Genomic DNA, 23,402 nt, shown 5'->3' with positions numbered 1-23,402 from the left:
CCTGTGACAGTTATTATCTGGTTATAAAATTATCAGATAAAAATGAGAGAAATTTATTTTTCAAATACAACATGAAAGTATAAAAAAGCGGACTTTTTCCTTTGTAATTGCATAACACTGAAATAAATACTTCCGAGTAATGTCATCTGATATTTATTAAAAACAAATCATTTTCATGACAATTAAAAAGTTCCCAACATGGTAGACCAATTCAGACCAAAATTAGTCTCTTGAAAATTAAGCACAGTAAATACTTAAAGCACAAAGAAAAATATTAGATAAAGAAATCATGAAGTACTTAGTAATTTTCCAAGTAGGAGAACAGTAAAAAAAAAGAAAAAAAGAAAAAACAGGAGTTAAACAGAAGCAGATCCATGAGGCTATAATTAAGTACATAATTTGATATAGATATATTTGTTATAAGACATATTTTCCTTAGCTGAAACAAAAGCAGATAACACCATTATGATAGGTTGGCTTTTTGAGATATCTTTTCAGGTTTTTTGCATTTCTGACATCCATGGCTCCACCTGGACCAACCCAGAAGCAATTCAGCATGAAGGACAACAGCTTTGATCCCCTATTTCCTCTCTGCCCAAACCAATCAGCAGCAAGCCTAGCCACCCCCATCCCTTCTTCCAAACTGCCTTTGAAAACCCCCTAACCTATGAGCTTTGGATGAGATTGGTTTGAATACTAACTCTATCTCCCATGTGGCATGGCCAGCCTTGTGCCTATTAAACTCTTTTTTTGATACAGCGTCTCACTCTAGCACCCAGGTTGGAGGGCAGTGGTGCAGTCACAACTCACTGCAGCCTTCCTGGGCTCAAGTAATCCTGCCACCTCAGCCTCTCAAGCAGCTGGGACTACAGGCACACGCCATCATGCCCAGCTAAATTTTTGCATTTTTTGCAGAGACAGAGTTTTATCATGTTGCCCAGGCTGGTCTTGAACACCTGGACTCAAGCAATCCACCTGCTTTGGCCTCACAGAGTGGTAGGATTACAGGTGTGAGCCACAGTACCTGACCCTAAACTTTTTCTTTACTGCAGTTATGTGATCTTTATTTGTATAGCAGACAGGAAGAACCCATGGACAGTTATATTATGAAGTTTAATTATATGTATACTTAATGATTGCTAACAATTGTCAGGTAATACTCTGGACTGAAACATCAATGACACTGCGTAGAGCTTTATGTGAAGTAATTTTTGTAGTCAGCATTTTATTAGTAATACCCTATATTTTCTACAGAGTCAACTACTGGATTTTCTGTCTGGCAAACAGTATGCAGTAGGTGATGAAACTGATCTTTCTATACCAACATCACCAACGAGTAAATACAAACAGGATAATGAAAAGGTACTGATAAACTGTGAGTAAGTTCAAGGAGACTATAATCCCTTTCAAATCACTGAATTTGGTGGTACCTTAAAGTTACTAATGCTTTGTAAAAATTTTTTTAACAAATCTTTAATTTGTTTAAAACTGTATTCACAAAGAATAATACATTGGAGGCTGGTGAGAATGTGAAAAAAGAGTCTTTATGATTTGGGGCCAAGGTAACAGGCATTGAGTAAAAATAGGTATCATTCAAAGTATCAGGAAAGTAATTGAAGGTCCAGTTTGTCAAAGTTCTTTGAATCTCTGATAAACTTCACATTTACTCTTTTAGATCATTGATCCTTGGGAGAATGTGCTCAACTGAAAAATCTGGTCTATACCCTTTGCTGTAGTACAGCTCATATATCAGGAGTTTGGATGATAGGGTTTGTTGTATAAACCACCAAAAAGTAGTGCCACATACAAGTTTGGTTTAATATAATTTACCTTCAGCTGAACACTATGCTGGATACCTAATCATATGTGGTAACCACACTAACCATAGTAGTAGTACTTATGAAAATGGGGACAAAACTATGACCTTTTTTCTCTCTTGCCCAAATTCCTATTTAAGGGGCCTGGGGAGTATACCTTGTAAACTGTAACATCTCATCAGTTGGGTTTTATTTAACTGTCTATAATGTGGTTTACTTTCCAACCTGACTCTGGCATAATATCACATGACAGATAGAGAAGGAAATAAAAATATTTTACCCCAAAATACATTTCTTTGCCATATTTTGAAATGGTCCTACAAAGCTGTCTTTTGTGGAGGAAAATTTGCGTCTGTAAAGGATCTTTATTAATGTAACTAAATCTTTCCTCTTCCAGGCCCTCCAAATCCTGAAGAGATAACTGAGAGTCTAGCACCTTTTAAAGGTCTAAATAGGAAGCATTTGCCATCTATTGTTTCTAAGGGTGGCCAAGACTTCATCTACATAATAAGAACCTTGGTCTTCATAATCCCATATCTTAAACCAGAGACTCCTCTCTACTGATTCCAGATCTTTAGATAATAATTCTTTCAACCAATTGCTTGCCAACCAGAAAATCTTTGAATCTACCTATGACCTGTAAGCCCATTTCAAGCTGTCCCACCTTTCCAGGCTGAACCAATGTTTACCTCACATGTACCAATTGATGTCTTATGTCTCTCTAAAACTGTATTACCCCAGCTACTCAGGAGGCTGAGGCAGGGGAATTGCTTGCACCAGGGAGGTGGAGGTTACAGTGAGCTGAGATCGCACCACTGCACTCCAGCCTGGGTGACAGAGCAAGACTCCATCTCAAAAATAAAAATGAAAAACAAAAAAACATATATAATCAACCTATAACCCAACCACCTTGGGCACATGTTCTCAAGATCTCTTGAGACTGCACCTCGGACCACTGAGAGACAGGACTAGCTGGATTTCCTAGGCCGACTAAGAATTCCTAAGCCCAGCTGGGAAGGTGACCACATCGACCTTTAAACACGTGGTTTGCAACTTAGCTCACACTTGACCAATCAGGTAGTAAAGAGAGCTCACTAAAATGCTAATTAGGCTAAAACAGGAGGTAAAGAAATAGCCAATCATCTATAGCATGAGAGCACAGCGGGAGGGACCAAGATGGGAATATAAACCCAGGCATTCGAGCAGGGAACGGCAACCCCTTTGGGTCCCCTCCCATTTTATGGGAGCTCTGTATTCACTCTGTTAAATCTTGCAACTGCACACTCTTGTGGTCCATGTTTGTTATGGCTCGAGCTGAGCTTTTGCTCGCCATCCACAACTGCTGTTTGCCGCTGTTGCAGACCTGCTGCTGACTTCCACCTCTCTGGATCTGGCAGGATGTCCACTGTGCTCCTGATCTAGCGAGGCGCCGATTGGGCTAAAGGCTTGCCATGGTTCCTGCATGGCTAAGTACCCAGGTTCATCCCGATTGAGCTGAACACTAGTCACAGGGTTCCACGGTTCTCTTCCGTGACCCATGGCTACTAATAGAGTTATAACACTCACTGCATGGCCCAAGATTCCATTCCTTGGAATCTGTGAGGCCAAGAACCCCAGATCAGAAAACAAGAGGCTTGTCGCCACCTTGGAAGCACCCACCACCATCTTGGGAGCTCTAAGAACAAGGACTGCCGGTAACACCATGATCACTCATATTTGGCTGAGAATAAACCTTCTTAAATATTTTACAGGGTTTAACTCCTGGCAAAGTTTCTGTAATTAATAAAATCACATTGACAAGATAAGAATTTAAGAGTATTGAAAAAAGTAAAATTATATTCAACATATTTTAATTATTTTTATTTTATTTATTTTGATTATTATTACTTTTTTGAGGCAGAGGCTCACTGCGTTGCCCAGGCTGAAGTGCAGTGGCATGATCTCCGCTCACTGAAACCTCTGCCTCCTGGGTTCAAGCGATCCTTCCACCTCAGCCTCCCAAGTAGCTAGGATTACAAGCGTGTGCCACCATGCCTGGCTGATTTTTGTATTTTTAGTAGAGACCAGGTTTTACCATGTTGGCCAGGCTGACTTTGAACCCCTGACCTCAGGTGATCTGCCTGCCTCTGTCTCTCAAAGTGCTGGGATTACAGGCATAAGCCACTGTGCCCAGCCAACATATTTTAGAAATACGATATATAAAAGGTCTAGAATACATTTACTTCCAAAATCACCTACTCCAATAAGTTAAAACATTTGGTGAATCGCCTTCATTTTTTGACAAACATTGCTGAGGTAGATTCTTCTATGTGTCCCATGTTAAATAGATTGCACTTAAAATATATATTTTAGCAGTGCCCTCAAATACCTGTATGTCTCCTTCCTAGATTTAATGAAGTGTTTTATATGTGCATCTGATATTTTTTTCTGTCATATTTGAAAGTAAGTTGCTGACATGTGGATCCATAAAATTCCTTAGCATACATTTCCTAAAAATAATGACATAACTGCAATATAATTATAATAAATAAGAAAACTTTAACAAGTATTTTCAAATATCATTTACTAACTTCCATATTTAAATTTCTCCATTTGTCCCCAGAATGGTTTTATGTCTCCTTAGACTCTTTTACTCTAGAAGAATTCCCGTAATCTTTTTTTTAAAAAAATTTCTGATTAATTCCTTGTGGTATTATTTAACTTGTTTCTCTATTTGCTGTAATTCCAATAAACCGGAAGTGACATCTAAAATCTTGCTTATATTTTGGTTTAGCATTTCCTAAGAAATACTTCTTAACTGATGCAGAGTATTTCATTTTTTGTCGTATTGGGAAGCAAACTCAGGTTATCCTAAATTTCCAGGTCTCTCCAGTATAAAGATGTAGTTTTCCCTTTGCTGTCAGCAAAGATCTGTGAGGTGACACTTTGGCACTGTATAAATATCCTGTTTCCCAGTAACCTTTTATCTAATGGTTTTAAGCATTGATGATCCCTGCTTGAATCAGTTATTTCTATAGTGTCTATAGAATAGTGAGCTTCTAATTCTGTTATGTCTTTACATTAATTAATTGCCATTTCTCAGTAAAACTTTATCTTATCAAATGAGATGAAGTACCCTTCTCTAAAAATCTCAGGGTAACTCCTTAATTCTCTACCAATTTAGGGGTTAGTGTAATAGTTATATATAATATAAGTAAATTAGATATTTATTCTTTTATAGTACTCCCTTTTGTGTATCTGTTATATGGATTCATGAATTTATTCAGTGTAAAATGAGTTACACTCATTAATCTTTGATGCTAAAATAGAGGAAGCTGCTTCAAGCAGGTTTTTCTGTCTTTTTTATATGCTCTAGTAGACTTTTCGAGCATTTTCCTCTTTTCTGGTACAAGAAAATATCCCAGCCCACCTGCCCAGACCTGTTTCCTTTTAGATTTCTCTTGCTTGAAATTAACTTTTCACTTACATTTCCTCTCTTTTCCCTCAATGCCCAAATCTTGACAAAGTGATTGCCAAATTGCCTGATCTTTTCTCAGTGGCACTTAAGTGGTGCATTTGTATATCAAGAGGGTAGATCACTTAACGATCTCTTGTATGTGCTAAAGATCTATCCTGTATGTGCTATAGGGAGGAAATTATAGTTGTTATATCTGTATTTTTAAAGAGGAATGAACTAATTTGTATGTATGAAAAGAAGCTTTTGGAACTTCAACTTATAAAGTTTAAAGGGATATCTGTGACTAAAGATTATAAGCATGTAGTTTCCTGATTTAAACAACACTGATAGTTTCATTGTGTTAATTCTCTAATTTCTCTCTTTTGCTTTCTTGGATTGTATTTTCTAATAGAATTTTATCTACTAGTTCAACTAATGGATTTGATTTTCTGAGGAGTATTAAATTGTCAGCCATCTTCCTAGCCATGCTTCTGTTACTTGCAGTTTCTAATTTTTCTTTTTACAAGGTCTTTTTGGAAGTCAATGTATTTCTTTTTTCCCCTCCGAGACAGAGCGTCACTCCATTGCCCAGGCTGGAGTGCAGTGGCGCGATCTCAGTTCACTGCAACCTCCACCTCCTGGGTTCAAGCAATTCTCCTGCCTTAGTCTCCTGAATAGCTGGGATTACAGGCACGTGCCACCACGCCCGGCTAATTTTGTATTTTTAGTACAGATGGGGTTTCACCATGTTGGCCAGGCTGGTCTTGAACTCCTGACCTCATGGTCCACCCATCTCGGCCTCCCAAAGGCTGAGATGACAGGCGTGAGCCACCGCATCCAGCCAAAAGCCAATGTATTTCTAATTAAAATCTTAATGTGAATTTTTGGGCTGCAGTCTTGCAAAGATATATTTTGACCATCAAATGTGTTTACTAATAGAACACCAGAGTCTTCAAGTAGGTGAATGGATTGAATTTGAGAAACAATATTTTTGTTTCCTTATTTTATTTTACTTCATTTTATTTTTCCTAAGGTACTAAACCATTGCTTTTAAAATTCTGAAGTAATGAAGGGAATAATAGAATAAAGTCCAAAAAAAAGAAAACCATCAGTTTAAAAAAAAATCTGAATATCTTAGTTTTTGTCCAACTTTTTTTTTTTTTGTCAGTATATATAACCAGTTATGCATTGGCAAACAAAAGTTAAAAAAAGACCCCGTATAAATTGTTAATCTTCTCAACTTAGAAGAACTGACTTTCTTCAAACTGAGGTTGAATATCTGCCTTTCTCTCAGTAAGAAGAGATAGGAAAAGAAACTTGGAATTGTCAGAAAGCTTAAATAAAATTGACCAACTTCTAAACAAACATTGCAAATACTTTGTGGTATGGATAGAATCAGTTTATTAAACAAATAAACAGAACAGTATCCTTATTTTTGGTGTCTTGGTAAAGGCTTCAATCTTGTGGATTTTTTCAATTTAGGCCCTTGCTCTTGGACATCATAACTGTACTTATGTGGACTGCTTTTCCAGGGAGCCTCTTTAAAACTCACTTGTAAATACAAGAGCAAGGAAACCATAACAACCATGTTATCTGACCATAATGATAGGGATAGATTTCCAATTGCAGCCATGAGTTAAACGAAACACTCTAACTGTGAGGACTCCAAGATGTTTTTCCCTTAAGTTTGCCCAACATCACAGATCAGAAGGACAAAATTTGCTAACCTTAAGGAGCAACTTGTAGATGTGAGAGCTTAAGCCCTGGTTTTGTACCCAATTAGGATCAGGTATATACATATTTGTTAAGTTCTTGTTATTTTTGAACAGCAGAAGCACAGTGACATAGAGATTGCATTAAGTTGAATTTAGGGAAAGTTTCTGATTACAGTGCGAATATCACTTTTTCTCTGCTTTGATTTTTGGTAAATTGTGTTATTCTTCCCAAATGTCAAAGGAATAAAAAGAATTGTGTTTTAGACAGACTATTGCACTGTGAAGTTAAAATGGAAACTCATATTATAGACTTGTATAATAGAAGTATTGTGATTTACTGTGAAAATAAAGATAAAAGGACATTTGAAATATGAGCAGAGGCTGGTCACGGTGGCTCGTGCCTATAATCCCAGCATTTTGGGAGGCTAAGGCAGGCAGATCACCTGAGGTTGGGAGTTCGAGACCAGCCTGACCAACATGGAGAAACCCTGTCTCTACTAAAAGTACAAAATTAGCCAGGTGTGGTGGCACATGCCTGTAATCCCAGCTATTTGGGAGGCTGAAGCAGGAGAATCACTTGAACTTGGGAGGCTGAGGTTGCGGTGAGCCGAGATCGTGTCATTGCATTCCAGCCTGGGCAACAAGAGCAAAACACCATCTCAAAATTAAAAAAAATAAAAAAAAATTTAAAAAAGAAAGAAATATAATCAGAAAACTATATTATATCTTATTCTATAAAATTTTAGGAGAAACTTTAAAGCTTATTTTTATTTGGTTGTGCCTTAGAATACCTTTCTTTGTAAGGCACCGTAATAAAAAATATAAGCATTTATTTTATCCCAGGTAAGTTTTTTTCTTTTTTTTCCCTTTGGAAGCAGTCTCATTCTGTCACCCAGACTGGAGTGCAGTAGCACTATCTTGGCTCACTGCAACCTCCACCTCCCAGGTTCAAGTGATTCTTGTGCCACAGCCTCCTGAGTAGCTGGGATTACAGGTGTGTGCCACCACGTCCAGCTAATATTTTGTATTTTTAGTAGAGACAGGGTTTCGCTGTGTTGGCCAGGCGGGTCTTGAACTCTTGGCCTCAAGTGATCCACCTGCCTTGGCGTCCCTGTGGTGGGATTACAGGTGTGAGCCAACACACCCAGCCTCAGGTAAGTTTTTCTTAATAGATTTTTGATTTTGAAATTTTTAAAAGGACAAATTTATATATTGATTTTTCTTTCATCACTGAAAACTCATTGAGAACCTATTGAGTTTCATTAAATGAAAATTCATTGAGAACAAAAATAGATTGGTTACCTACTATAATGCGAGTCATTCCGTTAGCATCTAAGGACACATGATTTGCTCTCATGGAACTCATAAAGTAATAGGAGGATTAAGAAACGTTACCAGAAAGTGGCTAGGCACAGTGGCTCGTGCCTGTAATCCCAGCACTTTGGGAGGTCAAGGCAGGAGGATCACTTGAGCACAGGAGTTCAAGATTAGCCTGGAAAACAGAGTGAAATATTGTCTCCATAAAAAAATATTAAAAAGGAAAGTATCAGGAAGTGTTAACACCTATGCAGAGAATTATAATAGGGTGGTATGCAGAGTTATCACAGGATGGCTGGAAAGAGAATACATGAATGTCTACTTTAGATTGGGGAATCAGGGAGCATCTCTGAAATGGTAACGTTGAACTAGTATATTTAATATGCAAGGAAAAATCTTTCTCATGGTTAATCTTTAAACTTTGTTTTCTTGTAGTTAATTTTGCTTCAATTCTATCTCAAGTCCATATTTAAAGCAACGCTTTCCTGTCCAGTGAAGTTTTTCTTTTAAATTGACCCTGACTGCCTCCTACGTTTCAAGAATCGTTTTTTACATGGAAATTTAAATAGTCAAAATATATTATCTTTTGAATTTCTTTTAAGATGAATATGCTTAATAATTATTTAAGAGACTTGCTAAGGATTTGTAATTTTTTATTACTGCCTTTTTTAGTTTCTTTGATGCTTCAAAAATTTAAAATGTGATTAGATTGAATATGATGAAATTTTAGTTTTAATAAGGGAAATATTTTCTTAGCATTTACAGATGATAAATTCCTGGGACATTAGTTGTGACTGAAATTACTGAAGGATTTTTGAATTTCGTGTGTCTTGGGTAGGAATCGAGTTTAGAGTTTGTGAGTCTGTTATCTGAAGGAGTAGGCAAGAAGATGATTTCAAGTGGACAGTTTGGGAACAACATTTAAGAATTAGAAACAAACAGGGTTCTAGAGCAGAAGGTGGGATGGAAGTAGTTGAGAAGGCAAAAATAGGAAGAAAATTCCATGCAAGGAATTTAATTTTGAGCTGCTCATGGTGGCTCACGCCTGTATTCCCAGCACTTTGGGAGGTCGAGGCAGAAGGATCACTGGAGCCCAGGAGTTCAACACCAACCTGGGCAACATAGTGGGACCTTGTCTCTACAAAAAATAAAAACATTTAGCTGCTTGCGGTAGCACATGCCTGTAATCCTAGCTACTAGGGAGGCTGAAGCAGGAGGGTCACTTAAGCCTGGGAGGTTGAAGTTGCAGTGTGCCCTGATTGTGCCACTGCACTCCAGCCTAACAGCAAGACTCTGTTTCCAAAAAAAAAAAAAAAAAAAAGGGAATTTGATTTTGATGAAATCCAATTTATCTTTTTTTTTTTCCCCCCCCTTTTCTGATTGTGCTTCTGGTGTCTTACGTAAGAACTCTGCCTTATTCCAGGTCATGAATAATTTCTATTACATTGTCTTTTAAAAGTTTAATAGTTTATATTGTACATTTATAGACTTATGATCCACTTTGAGTTTACTTTTATAAAAGGTATGAAGTTTAAGTTGAAGTTCATGTGTTTTGCATATGGATGACCAATTGCTCCAACACCAATTATTGAAAAGACTGTCTTTTCTTCAGTGCTCCTTTTGCACATTTGTGAAAAATCAGATTGCTTTATTTGTGTTGGTCTATTTCTGCACCCTATTCTGTTCCATTGAGCCGAGTGTTCTTTTGTAAATACTACTCTGTCTTAATTATTGTAATCGTATAGTAATTTAGATTGCTTCTCAGCATGTTTAATACACTGTTCCAATATCATCTGGCCTACATAATTCTGGATGATTTGTTAACCTTATTATTGTTCCTCTCTAGGTAATGTGTCATTTTGTGCTGGCTGCACTCAAGATTTTTTCTTACTTTTGGCTGTCAGAGTTTGTATACATTTTGTTTGGTTTTCCTACTTATATAGCTTATTGGATCTATAAATTAATGTTTTCTACTAAATTTGGGATGCTTTCAGACAAAATTTCTTCATATATTTTTTCTACCCTTTTCACTTCTCTTCAGGGATTCCAATTACATGTATGTTTGACTTTTTAAATTGTCTCATACATCCCTTTGGTTCTTTCTTCTTTTTTTGTTGCTGTTCTCTTTCGTTTTTCAGATTTGGTAATAGCTATTAGTTTGTCTATAAGTTCACCAGTACTTTCTTCTACTCTCTCCAAGTTGCTGTTGAACCCATCAAGCAAATTTTGTTTTATTTATTGTACTTTTTCATTTCCAGAATTTATTTTGTCCACTTTTCTGTTGACATTCCCTCTGTTAATTTGTTGATAACAGATATTCTTTTAATTCATTGAACATATTTCCTTTTAATATCTTGAACATAATTCATAATAACTGCCTTGATGTTTTTCTGCTAAACTCGGCATCTAGGTCTTCTTGGTGGCAATTTCTATTGACTACTTTTTACCCGGAGTAGGGGGTCACACCTTTTTTCTTCATTTACTGATTTTTGGATGAAAACTGGATATTATAGGTAATATTTTATAACAACTCTGGATTCCTTTATGTTCTTCTGAGAAATATTGTGTTTTTGTGCTAGTGGGCAACTGACTTCCCTGAATTCCAACTTAATACTCTGTCTCCATTCTATGTTGGTATGCAATTGCTGATATCTGTTCTTGTGTCTTCCTTTGCTGCTTTTTTTTAGCTGCATTTTTGTAGGTCTCCCCTCTGCCTGCCAAATTTGGTAGTCAGTCAAGAATTTGGGGAGAGATGGAGTTTACTGATTGTCCAACTTGTTTTTATATGGCAGTTCTCTTTTTCTAAAGAGTTAAGTGAGGTATTGTGATTGAATGATTATATACATATTTACTGCATATGAAAAAGATTATGGATTTAGAAGAATTGCAATAAAGAAATTAACTGAATATTTTATTGCACAGGTGCAGCTGCTAGCAAGGAAAATTATCTTTTCATATTTAAACCTGCTAGTAAATTCAAAGAATGACCTGGCTGTGGCTCATATTCTCAATATTCCTGATAGAGGACTAGGAAGAGAAGCCTTCACTGATTTGAAACATGCTGCTCGAGAGAAACAAATGTCTATCTTTTTGGTATGAATGTGTGACATGTTCAAAATTAAGACTCCTTGCACAGTGGATCCATGTATCCTAATATGCTTGTAACTAGGATGAAACAACTTTTAAGTGGTTAACTTATGTTCTACCTCTGTATTTGAAAATCCGTGGTATTTTAATTTTTTACCATATCCTTCAAGTTTGGTAAAGGAGAATTTCTCTAAAGCAGTGTTTCCTTACATATGTTCTGTATAGTGCTGGCCCTGATACATTCTCTGTGAATAAATGTTTCCAATGTCAAAACGTTTCTGTTAAATGTTCTTTGAATAAATGTTTCCAAGGGCAAAATGTTTAGAAGTAGTATATACCCTTATTCATTATACATAATCCATGATTGTATATAAGAACTCTGAGAAGTCCTGCCATAAAGAAATCTGCTTGTAGCAAATTAAGCTTGTTATTTAATGTGTTGTTTCCTAATTTATTTGACCGTGGAACTTTCCCCTAAATTACTGACATTTCACAGGATTTGTCTTTCTTAAAATGTACCTTGGAACATTTCATCTTTGATTGAAACACTCTTATGTACAGCTATCACATATGTATTTTTATCATTGTAAGGACAAGCCTTTTGAACTATACATGATCCCAGGATGGGAAAGCTGGATGGAACTTAGTGATTATCTAGTCTATATTTTTATTTTACAAATAGAGAGGTTGAGGTTTGGAAGTGTTAAATTGCCCAACCAATTCATCTGTTTAACACAACAGATCAGTTTGCAGTAAAAATTCCCTTGTTCCATATAACAGTTTCAAAGCTAGTAGTCAACTATATTAGAATATATTCATAAATGAGTTATTTATAGTCAATAATACATTCTAATTAATATACTTTAGCTCTTAATTTGTCCTCTAACTCAGCTCCTCTGTCTCGATCTGCAGCTGGGTGTGTCATTGCTACCACACTTGATAGCATGAATTCTGCATGGCATTTGTTTCTTTGGTTATTTGCTTCTGACTCAACGTGTGTCATGAGCCATAAAGTGTGCTTCCCTTTTAACTGTATACCCAGAATTATATAGATTTACTTAGCTTTATGAAGTAAATTACAGTTTTAATTTAATAAATCACTGGACATAACTTACCCATTTGTTTTAATTCATAGGTGGCCACGTCATTTATTAGGACAATAGAGCTTGGAGGGAAAGGTTATGCACCACCACCATCAGATCCTTTAAGGACACATGTAAAGGGATTGTCTAATTTTATTAATTTCATTGACAAATTAGATGAGATTCTTGGAGAAATACCAAACCCAAGGTAATGACTTTTGATATATTACAAATATGTTATTAATCTATCTTTAAAACTTTATAGAATTGGGTAGAAATAAGAGATATTGAAATGACCAAGCATCAGACCAAACGGTGGGGAGAAGAAACAAAATCTGGATGAATAAATCACGATCATATGACCTTACCTCCTAAATTTCTGCCTGTGATTCTGAGTTTTTGCCAAAGTCAAAAGTCATGTCCATACTAAATTGATTAAAGAAGAGAGTTAGCATTTATTTTTATCTGATGAAATAGATTTTTGAGGACTGGAAATGAGCAAACAGATAATTTCTGTATATGTATTTAGCCGTAAAGGAAACTGATATCAAGAATGAGTAAGAAAATTAAGAAAGATATGAAATCCCTATTCTATTTTCTGTTATTTTTCATTTTCTTATGTGCAAGTCTTTGGTTCAGCTGGGATTTGTTTTTATATGATATTAGAGGTAAGAGATTTTTAAAAATCTGATAGACCCCCATTTATAATATTGGTGTAATAAGTGGTGAGTAAGTTTTGGGGGCAGAAGTGGATTGTATTTGCTAGCAATCATGGTGGATCATTGTCAATTTGGTTGGTATCCTGTAACATAAATAAACATAATAAAAATAGCTGATATTTATTGAACACTTGTTATATGTCAGACATTGTGCTAAGTTCTTTACTCAGATTATCCTTTGATCATTACAACAACCTGACTTGATAGATACTATTACTATCCCTAATTTAGAGGTGAAGAAACTAAAACATAGGGATCAAGTAACTTGCCCTAGGTTATATTAAGTAGCAGAGTAGGGATCTGAACACAGTCAGTTCTGACCCTGTCATCCATTCTGTTAATGACTATATCTTGTTCTATGAAACTTCATTCCATTCTAAGATTCTAAGAAGGATTTTTTTCAGGATTTTATTCTGAATTGCATTCTATTTTCTCATATGGATATCCATTACAAAGAAGTAAATTTGGAAGAGGATTTTGAAAATAACTTAGAGACAAAATAAGTGACATCTTCTGAACTTCCAGATAATATATTGGGGGCCATTTTTATTGAAACATCATATATTTAATTTTAAAAAAATTTTTGGTAAGGCAATGTAGATATATTTTGTTAAAGTCAAATACTACAGTCATCTGCAGTTTTTTGCCCTTGAAGATATTCCTTCTGGAGAGTCCCCTGTCGTCTTTATTCAGTCTTTGCTTTTGCTTGCTGGGCCTGTGTCAGAGTGACAACCATGAACCTTCATCCTCACCTTGTGAAACAGTCTCTGCCTCTTTCCTGGCTCTTATGACTTTACTTTTAATTGTTAAACCCCTTGTTTTGCTCAAGTAGCTTTCTCAGAAAAAGTAAATGGTAAGCAAATATTTTTATGTTAGTCTCACATTTGATTGTATATGATTTTATGTCATGTTTCATTTATTTCTCTAAGATTATTTATTATATTTAATGTAAAAATATTGTTATCTGCTTCCTGAATGGTCTTTGTTTTATCTAAATTGGATGCTTTTCTGTTTTTTACTTTCTTTCTTTTGCCCTCTTTCGTGGTAGAGGTGTTCCCACAATGTGTGGTGATTCTGAACTGTCCTTTCATATTTAAGAGTGAGGCCCTATAGAGCTGATTAGTAGCTCTATATAGTGGGCTTATTTATAGCATGCTGCCCAGTTGGCTCTTTTGTTGGGGACTTACTCTGCAAATGTCAGTAACTTTAAATCTTTTCTTTGGGACTTTCCCAAAAATTTCCACAGAGGAATCTTTTAACCTCTGAAAGCTGTAAATCTGGCTAGCAATATTCTGGGATTTGAGATAGGTCCAGGTTGATGCTGAGTCTCCTGGTTCTGTATGTAGACTTACTCAATTCCTTTTAGTCCTGCTGCCCCTGCATCTGGAGCCTCTCTTAGTTTCTTTAGAACAGTCCTGCTTCCCATGCTGAGGTGGGAGAGAAGCGCTAGCCTAACTGCTCAGAATAGAGAGAGAATGGGGGTATAAATGTTCCTTATGGAGACTGTCAACTAGCTTTTCTGTTTTCAACCCCATCTTTACATAGCCTTCAGTACTGCCTTCAATTTCTGATTAATTTCTGAGGTTACTTCTTACTGATGTTCCTCTTAGCAGTTACTTAGGTTTTAGCTTTTGTATTCTGGGTAGTTAGTTATGACTCAACCGTCTGTTTTCATTTTTTTGTACTTTCATGAAATGCCTCTACTCTCATCAGCTGTTGTTTCCTCTCTCATTCTCTTTTTCTTCATAGATGGAAACTTTTTTGTTTTTTGCTTTTTTGTCATTTTAGTGAAGTTTTGTGAAAGAGCAGAGATAAATGTGTATGTTCTATCCAATATGGTTTGTTGTAATTACATTCCTTTTGGAGGAATTTCTGGTTGTGGTCAACAGGGTAGAAGGATATTTATTTTAGAGGCATGCAGGGTGAGGGAATAGACTTCTTCAACTTAGCAGCCGTTTATTTTGGATATCCCATGTGGTTATAATGAACAAGTATCTTCTAGAGAAGGTCTTGAGGAAGTGAGTATCTAAATAGTGAATGTCTTCAGTTCGGTGTCTGAATAGTCCACTTGAGCAATTTTTGTTCTCTTTTTTGTGGTGATTTGTTTATTTTTGTTCTGTAGTAGGTATAGGTTTGTTCTATAAATAAGAAAGTAAAATTATTAAAAACTAAAAACATATACCTTATACATATCATAATAGATATTAATAGAAGGTATACAGAGGAAAGGGCAATTGACCTGGTTTGTGGGAGCCAGGGATAAGGGTGTCAAGAATGCTTATCTGGATGGGTGTTACAGTTAAGCCTAATTTTGAAGGATGAACTTGAAGGAGTTAACTAGACATGGTGGGTGGGAAAGTGGATAACCCATTCGGACATTGCTTCACTGGTTATTCATTTTATCTTATAATTTCAACCTCTCCCTTTACTAGTACTTTAGCCACAGTCTATAAGCTTATAAGAAAAAAACAACAAACTGTCTTCTCTGTTTCTTCCAGTTCCTTCTCCTTCCATTTACAGCTCAAATTCTTAAAGAAGATACTTTCCATTTTTCTGATTCCCTCTTTGTAATTATTTAATGTATATTTCTCAATAGACAGTAAACTCAGTGAGGGTTTATTGGTTTTCTTCACTAATATTCCCTAGCCCTAGCACAATTTTTGCCAGAATAGACAGTCAATATTTATTTGATTGTCTGTACTTGACTGATTTATACTCCTTCACTTTTTCCCTCTACTGAAGCTATTCTGCCAGTGGTCACTTGTGATCTTCTAATTGTCATAGTCTGTGGTCTCTTTTGAGTCTCCGAATTTAGTTATTTCCTACTGAAACTTTTTTTTCCTATAACTTCTGAGAGGTCATTCTCTCATTTTCCACCAACCTCTTCTACTATATATATGCAAATTCTTCTAAATCTATATTTCAGTGAAATTTGAACCTCTTTCCTGAGTTTCAGAAACATATCCTCAGCTATCTTTAAGATGGTGCCTCACAGGCAACTCATATGTCCTAAACTAAATTTTCATCTTTCTCTGCAAAACTGCTTCTCCTCCTGAAGTGATGAAGCCTGTCTCTCTCCAGCTCCCAAACAAGAATCTGGGGCATATCCTAAATGCATTCACTCAGTAAGATCTGTCACTTTTTCTTACTTCACATATTTTATGTTCTTCTCATCTCTTCCTATTACTGTTTCAGACTTTCATCCCTTGTTGCCTGGACCTTTTCATATGCCACTGAGTTGTCTATTCTGCCTCCAGTCTTAAGTTGCCCTATCCTATCGTCCTCATTGCTGCCAGAGTGATTTTTCTGAAACAGCAAATGTTACTCCCATAATTAAAACTTTTCAGTGATTCCATACTTGGTACAGGATAAAACTCCAGGAACCTCAATATAATACACAAAACTGTCTATGCTCTAACTCCTGTCCATCTCTCACTCTGGCCTCTTTATCCTTCTCGTCTCTCTCAACCTTAAAACTTAGAGATAAAAATGTATTTAGCTCTTGTATCTGAGGAAGAGTTTATACTACTTATTTTAAAATAGAAAAATTACAGTAATCTTTGAGTCTAAGGAAGGGTGGGATAGACAGACTGGGAAGAAATAAAGAAAAAGAATTGATTCTTACACTCATCGCCCCACTGCCAGCTTTCCATGAGGCCATCTTAGCTATAGGTGGCTGCATTTCTACGCTTTGCCAGTAGGTGACACCATAAAATGCATAGTGTACTTTCACCTGAAAGATGTCTTAAATGAGATGTTTCAAGTTATATCAATTAATAGTTCCCTGTTGTTTAGAAGTTGAAAATTCTGTATTTCACATTTATCACACAACTTTTGAATGCACATTTACATTATACTGTCATGCACCACGACGAAAATATGCTCTGAGAAATGCATTGTTAGGCAATTTAATCATTGTACAAACATCATAGCCTGTGCTTACACAAACCTGGATGGTATAGCCTGCCACACACACAGGCTATATGGCATAGGCTGTTGCTGCTAGACTACAAACCTGTATGGCCTGTTACTGTATCAGATACTGTAGACAATTATAACACAATGGTATTTGTGTGGCTAAGCATATCTAAACATTGAAAAGGTCCTGTTCAGAATGCAGTATAAAACATAAACATAGATAAACATAGATACGCATAGGGTACTTGCCATGACTGGAGTTTGCAGCACTTGAAGTTGCTCTGGATGAGTGGTGAGTGAATATGAAGGCCTGGAACATTATCGTAAACTCTTGTAGACTTTATACACATTATAAACCTAGACCACACTAAATTTACAGAGCAAATTTTTCTTTCTTCAAGAATAAATTATTCTTAGCTTGCTCTAACTTTATGAACTTTAAACTTTTTTGACTATGAATTTTTTAAAATTTTCAAACTTTTTGACTCTTGTAATAACACTTAGCTTAAAACACAAATACATTGTCCAGCTGTACAATTTTTTTTCTCTGTATTCTATATGCTTTTCTCTCTTTAATTTTTTTTTTTTTTTTTTTTGCTTTTTAAACTTTTTTGTTTAAAATTAAGACACAAATATGCACATTAGCCTAGGTCTATACAGGGTCGGGATTATCAATATGACTGTCTTCCACCTCCACATCTTGTCCCACTGGAAGATCTTCAGGAGCAATAACACCCCTGGAGGTGTCTTCTCCTATAGTCACAACACCTTCTTCAGGAATACCTCCTGAAGGACCTGCCTGAGGCTATTTCACAGTTAGTGTTTTTTTTTTTCTTAATAAGTAGAAGGAGTACACTCTAAAATAATGATAAAAGGTATAGCAAATACATAAACCAGTAAGATAGTCATTTATTATAATGACCAAGTATTACATATTAAACATAACTATATGCACTATACGATTATACGATTGGCAGCACAGTAGGTTTGTTTACACAAGTATCACCACAAACATGTGAGTGATATGTTGAGCTATGATGCTACGATGTTATATCACTAGGCGATAGGAATTTTTCAGCTCCATTATATTATGGGACTACCATCGTACATGTGGTCTGTTGCTGACCATAATGTTATTATGCAGCACATAACTATGTATATTGGACTAAATATACATGTATGGAGTGTTAAATCTCATTGAAATTATTCAGTCTAATCTAATGTTAACATTTTTCTTGTTTAAAATATTTAAGAAATATTTTTCATACATTTTATGTGGCACCTTTAATTACATTTAATTTTTAAAGGTGAAATTTACTTCAACAAATAGTTATTAAATTCTTGAGTGTGGTATGGAAAAAGCAGTCACTTTATTTAGGAAAGTGAAGATAGTAATTACATTAAAGTATTACCAATCATTTGCCTGTATTATTGCTTAGTGTTCTCTTCTAGTTACTTTATTTTGGTACAAGCTTGGGGATTCGGTTGTGCTTTTCATCAGCAGCCTCGGGTTTCTCTTTCTGCCTTAGGGCACTGGTGTGATGCAGTTAAGAGTTAGGAGCTCAGTTTGCCTCTTTCTCATCTAAATTCTGCTATTAATGTTTATCCAGAATCGCCATAATGTATCTTCTGGGAAGCACTCCTGAATACCTCCTCCTTCTCTCTACTTCCCCACTCAAACTTGTCTATACTTTCAGTAGTTCATGTATCATAATCACTTGTGAGCTCTTAAAGAGAAAGATTTGATTCATTTTTGTATTGCCAGTGAACAGCATAAATATCCTGATGTCATTTTAGTTAAAACTTCTGGAGTTTCTAGGCTCTAGAAGCAAGAATTTGAATTAAGCCACTGTGTTGCTGAACAGATATTAGAAGCCAACCTAATGGTGGCTCTAGAAGTGAGTATATAGTAATAGAGTAGTCAGAGCACTACTGTTTGGGGTATTTTGGCATGGGTTCAAAATGTTGACCTTGGCAAGTCTCTGAAATACAAGTCTTATTTTTTCCTGAATACAATTCAGCCAGTGAATTACATCATCTTTAAAATTTAGCATTTTTGTCTTGTAGAAGGAATGAGAAAAAGAGGTCAAAGGTGACTTTCCTAATATCATTTGAAGCATATTTTTTGTTCTTATAATTGGCACTAAGACACTTCCAGATTTTATTAACCATTTGAATCTTTTCCAAAACTCTTTTCTATTAGAGATTAATTCCCAGGAAAAGCATATAATGTTAATTATGTTTTCATTTTGGCTACATTTCATCCAGTTCACAGCTGAAAAAGGAAGTCCTCATATATGTGAAAGAATTCCTAGGGTCTACTCAGACTTCTGATTACAGAAGTATGGCAGACTAGGCCCCCAGATTGATTCTTCCATTGAAAATAATTAATAATGTTGGATAGTATATTTCAAAAATGCTTCTTAAATGCATTGGTAAGTAGGCAAATGTAATGAAAATACAGGTCAAAAATAGGTGAAGGAGGAAAGCCAGAGAGGCAAGTCAAGAAGGGAAGCCAGCTTTTAGCCCAGGAACTGGCCAGCATGGGGAGATAAATAGGAGACACGTACCCACTCTACAGGGCGAATCCCTCAGTGTAAAAATAAACTAAGAATAAGGGCTTTAATTTGACAAAAGTGTTTCTATAAAAACCTAGTTAATGTTAAAATGTTTTAGCGTTCTGCTTAAGAATAAGACAAGAGTACCTGCTGTCATAATTTCTTTTCAATATAGCATGAGATGTCCAATTCAGTGTAGTAAGACAAAAAGAAATAGGAGATATAACAATTGAAAAGATAAAATTCTATTTGATGATAATATGACTAATTATATAGAAAACTCCAAGAATCTAAAGGCAAATCATTACAATTGGCAGTACAGTTTAAGAGTGTTGCTGGACGCAAGGCCAATAAACAAAATGCAGTTGGATTTCTGTATCATTACTAAACAGAAGGATTTTTTTAAAAAAGCTTCAAAAATATAAAATACATAGAATAAATCTAGTAAAAACCATACTAGCTTATTCTCCCTTGAAAGGTTCAGACTGAACGTGGAAGTCCCTGCTTGTCCTCTTCCACCTTGCTGCTAGCCCCGAGCTTTGTATCCTGATCACAGTGTTACTAGAGATGTTTGTCCTCAGGATGATATCCTGCTGGCTTACTATGCACAACTTTCAACTTACGATGCCAGGTCTTGTTGGTTTCTTTTTAAGGGAGAGATTGGGTGGTACTTGAAGATTTTTGTCTATTCAGTGATATGTTCTTCAGAGTATCTAGTATGCCATTGTGTAAGTAGACACCGCCTACGTACTTTTGTATTGCAGATAATAATATGAATAGTAAAATATATATCATTTCTCTTACTATTAAAAACTTTAGATTGTTGCATGTGATAGTATTCATTTATTCAACAAACATATGTCAATCATCTCTTCTGTGTGCCAAATGTAAACTGACAGTATGAAGATTAGTAAAATATGATTGCTTTCTCAAGGAGCTGATTTTTTCATGACTTTTTTCTCACCCTTGCCTAATCATAAGAATCACCTGTGGTACTTTTAAAACAATGCAAACATTCAGTGCTCTTCTCTGGAGATTGTAATTCCATAGGATGGGATCTGGAGTTGATGTTTTAAACAAATGCTGGATATGAGTCTGATGATCAGGAAAATACATTGTCATCATACACTAAGTCTCTCTGCAGTTTTCTTCTAACTTTCCTCTTCTATCTGGACCAGCTATTTAAATATTTCTAGCTTGTTAGGGAACCTGGCATTTCTGTAAAACATATAACCTGGCAATAAGGCAGCAAGAGTGAAAACTTCATTTCATAATTTCCTTTATGCCTCTACAAAAGAGAAGTTCAGTAGCATACCCAAGGTTGAAAGTGGCAGAGCTGTGATACGGGCTCAGGCAGCCTGACTTCAAGGTCTGTAGTCAGACTACAACAGTTTCTCATTTGGCATTGTGCAGCCTTTCCAGTGATACCTCTAGGGATAGGATTGCCTGGCTTCAAAAGAGAATCCTCTTCTATTGGACACACCTCATTTCTTCCTTAAAATGGACCAGAATCCTTCCTCTTATATGTTTCTCACATTTGTCCTTTAGAGCAGAAACTGCAACCCAAACTCTTAGATTTAGGTGTGGTATAAAGAAATATCAATTTCAGGTTTTTAAAAATACTTATCTGTTGGCCATAGCTGGTCCAGTTTCTTGTTTGCTTTAGGTCAGTACTAACTTGCTTAGTTTCCTCTTCCATATAATAAGCTTTTACTTATTAGAATGCAATATCATGTTTTTCAGATCAGTTTACTTCCTCCTTGTCTCTTCCCTCACACAGAACACCATATGTTCTTGGACAAACCATTTAACTTTTATAGGACTCAATTTTCTCATTTGTGATTTAGGGATAATAATACCAACTTACTGAATTGGTTTTAAGATTAAATGAATGTAAGAGTCTAGGTATTCAATGAGAGGTAACTATTTTTGTTATTTTAGTTGTATCTAACGGTATGTATTTTAAATATTTTGAATGTATACGACCACTTCCAAACCTGTTATATTTCACATATAACTAAATTATTTCCCTTCAGCTTTCAAATCAAGCAAGAAGAAACTTATTGAAATTACTTGCTTTTAGACAAACTTTTAAATTTTGTTTCTAATGGTCCTCATCTTTTTCTTAAATGCTTTAACTGTTTGATTTATAAGATCAAAGCTATATTCTTTGAAAAGTGTTGATTAACTCTGAAAATTATATTTTCAAGTCTATAAGCATATTGTCATTTGCAATACTTTTATAGAGGCAATCTTATTTCTACTTTCAGCATTGCAGGGGGTCAAATACTGTCAGTGATAAAGATGCAGCTGATTAAAGGCCGGAACAGCAGGGATCCTTTTTACAAAGCAATAGAGGAAGTTGCTCAGGATTTGGATTTGAGGATTAAGAATATTATCAATTCTCAAGAAGGTGTTGTAGCTGTTAGCACCACTGACATCAGTCCTGCTCGGGTAATGAGCTTTTTATTTTTCATTATCCTTTTTTACAAATCATTATCTCTTCTATTTATTGTAGAAATGGTTTATTATTGCTACTTAAGTCAGAAGAGTGTGTTTCCTGTGTTCTAAAATGATGTTGAAAATGTAAGTTTCTCAATAGGATTATGTAGGATTATATGTTCAACTTGTGTAAATTATCACATATTTGGGCTGAATTTCTGAATTTGTTAAAGTAAGGCATAGGGTAATCTCTGGTATCCCTTTTAGTACTAAAAACTTATAATTCTTGATGGATATTAAGGTGTTTTATGGTGTTTTTCTATAAATGTTCTTTTTTTCTTTTTTGAGACGGAGTTTCACTCTTGTAACCCAGGCTGTAGTGCAGTGGCACGATCTTGGCTCACTGCAACCTCCACCTCCTGGGTTCAAGCGATTCTCTCACCTCAGCCTCCGGAGTAGCTGGAATTACAGGCGCCTGCCACCATGCCCGGCTAATTTTTTGTATTTTTAGTAGAGATGGGGTTTCACTATGTTGGCCAGGCTACTCTCAAACTCCTGACCTCATGATCTGCCCACCTCAGCCTCCCAAAGTGCTGGGATTACAGGCGTGAGCCACCATGCCTGGCCTAAATATTCTTATAAACAATTACTTTCCCATTTACTCAGACATAAAATAAGAGCCTTTTTTTTCTGTTTCTGACTTTAATACTAAGCCTTGTATTAGGACAGCAGTCCTGTTAGAAATTGCTTCCATTCAGCAGTTTACTTTTCTTTTATAAATCTCTGTCTCTTATTTTCTACCTCCATTCTCAGCCTACTGAAACCTGTACCTGGCAATTTTTAAACCATATATTCCCAGAACATTTACTTATTCTTAATTTTTTTACACAGATAATTAAATAGAATAGATTCTAACCCACAGAATTATAAGAGAAATTGACTACTATGTTTTTAGAACAGAATTTTAGAGTAGTATAGTTCATTTATTGCAGTTTCTTCAATTTTTCTGACAGCCCCTTTTTATTAGGTGTGATTACGTTAGCCTGTGTATGAAGAAAGACTTTTGCTTAATTTTTATTATTTATCATTCATTCATTCATTCACTCACAGCCCTCTAGGACCACTTTTAGCTATTTTTCTTTAACAATGCTTGTTTTTAGATTTACTTTGAAGGTGGGGTAGATTCAGGGTTGTTGCCCTGTGTGTTTCATGGGTGTTAACACTTCCTGGTGAATAGTTTAGCTCAAATGACAACCAGGTTATTACTATAAATATCAATCAGGATCTTTCAGCTCAAATAATTAACAACAT

General features: G+C 35.6%; 1 protein-coding gene across 5 annotated transcripts in view; it reads left to right on the top strand.

The window, feature by feature from the left end:
* Positions 1-23,402, top strand: part of PARPB (PARP1 binding protein) — a 65,480-nt gene that overhangs the window by 23,490 nt on the left and 18,588 nt on the right. The window contains exons 4-7 of one of the 5 annotated variants that reach the window (XM_011761745.3): positions 1,255-1,362; positions 11,208-11,378; positions 12,508-12,662; positions 21,920-22,103. In XM_011761745.3, coding sequence (XP_011760047.2) covers positions 1,255-1,362; positions 11,208-11,378; positions 12,508-12,662; positions 21,920-22,103 — 618 coding nt within the window. Of the gene's footprint in view, positions 1-1,254; positions 1,376-8,005; positions 8,872-11,207; positions 12,483-12,507; positions 12,663-21,919; positions 22,104-23,402 lie in introns of those variants that run through there. The other 4 variants (XR_011608924.1, XM_011761746.3, XM_024796563.2 and 1 more) reach the window with 4 other exon arrangements.

This window comes from Macaca nemestrina, chromosome 10 (assembly GCF_043159975.1).
Source record: "Macaca nemestrina isolate mMacNem1 chromosome 10, mMacNem.hap1, whole genome shotgun sequence".
Lineage (NCBI taxonomy): Eukaryota > Metazoa > Chordata > Mammalia > Primates > Cercopithecidae > Macaca > Macaca nemestrina.
The sequence above is the reverse complement of the archived record's forward strand: the minus strand, read 5'-3'. Positions and strand labels throughout refer to the sequence as shown.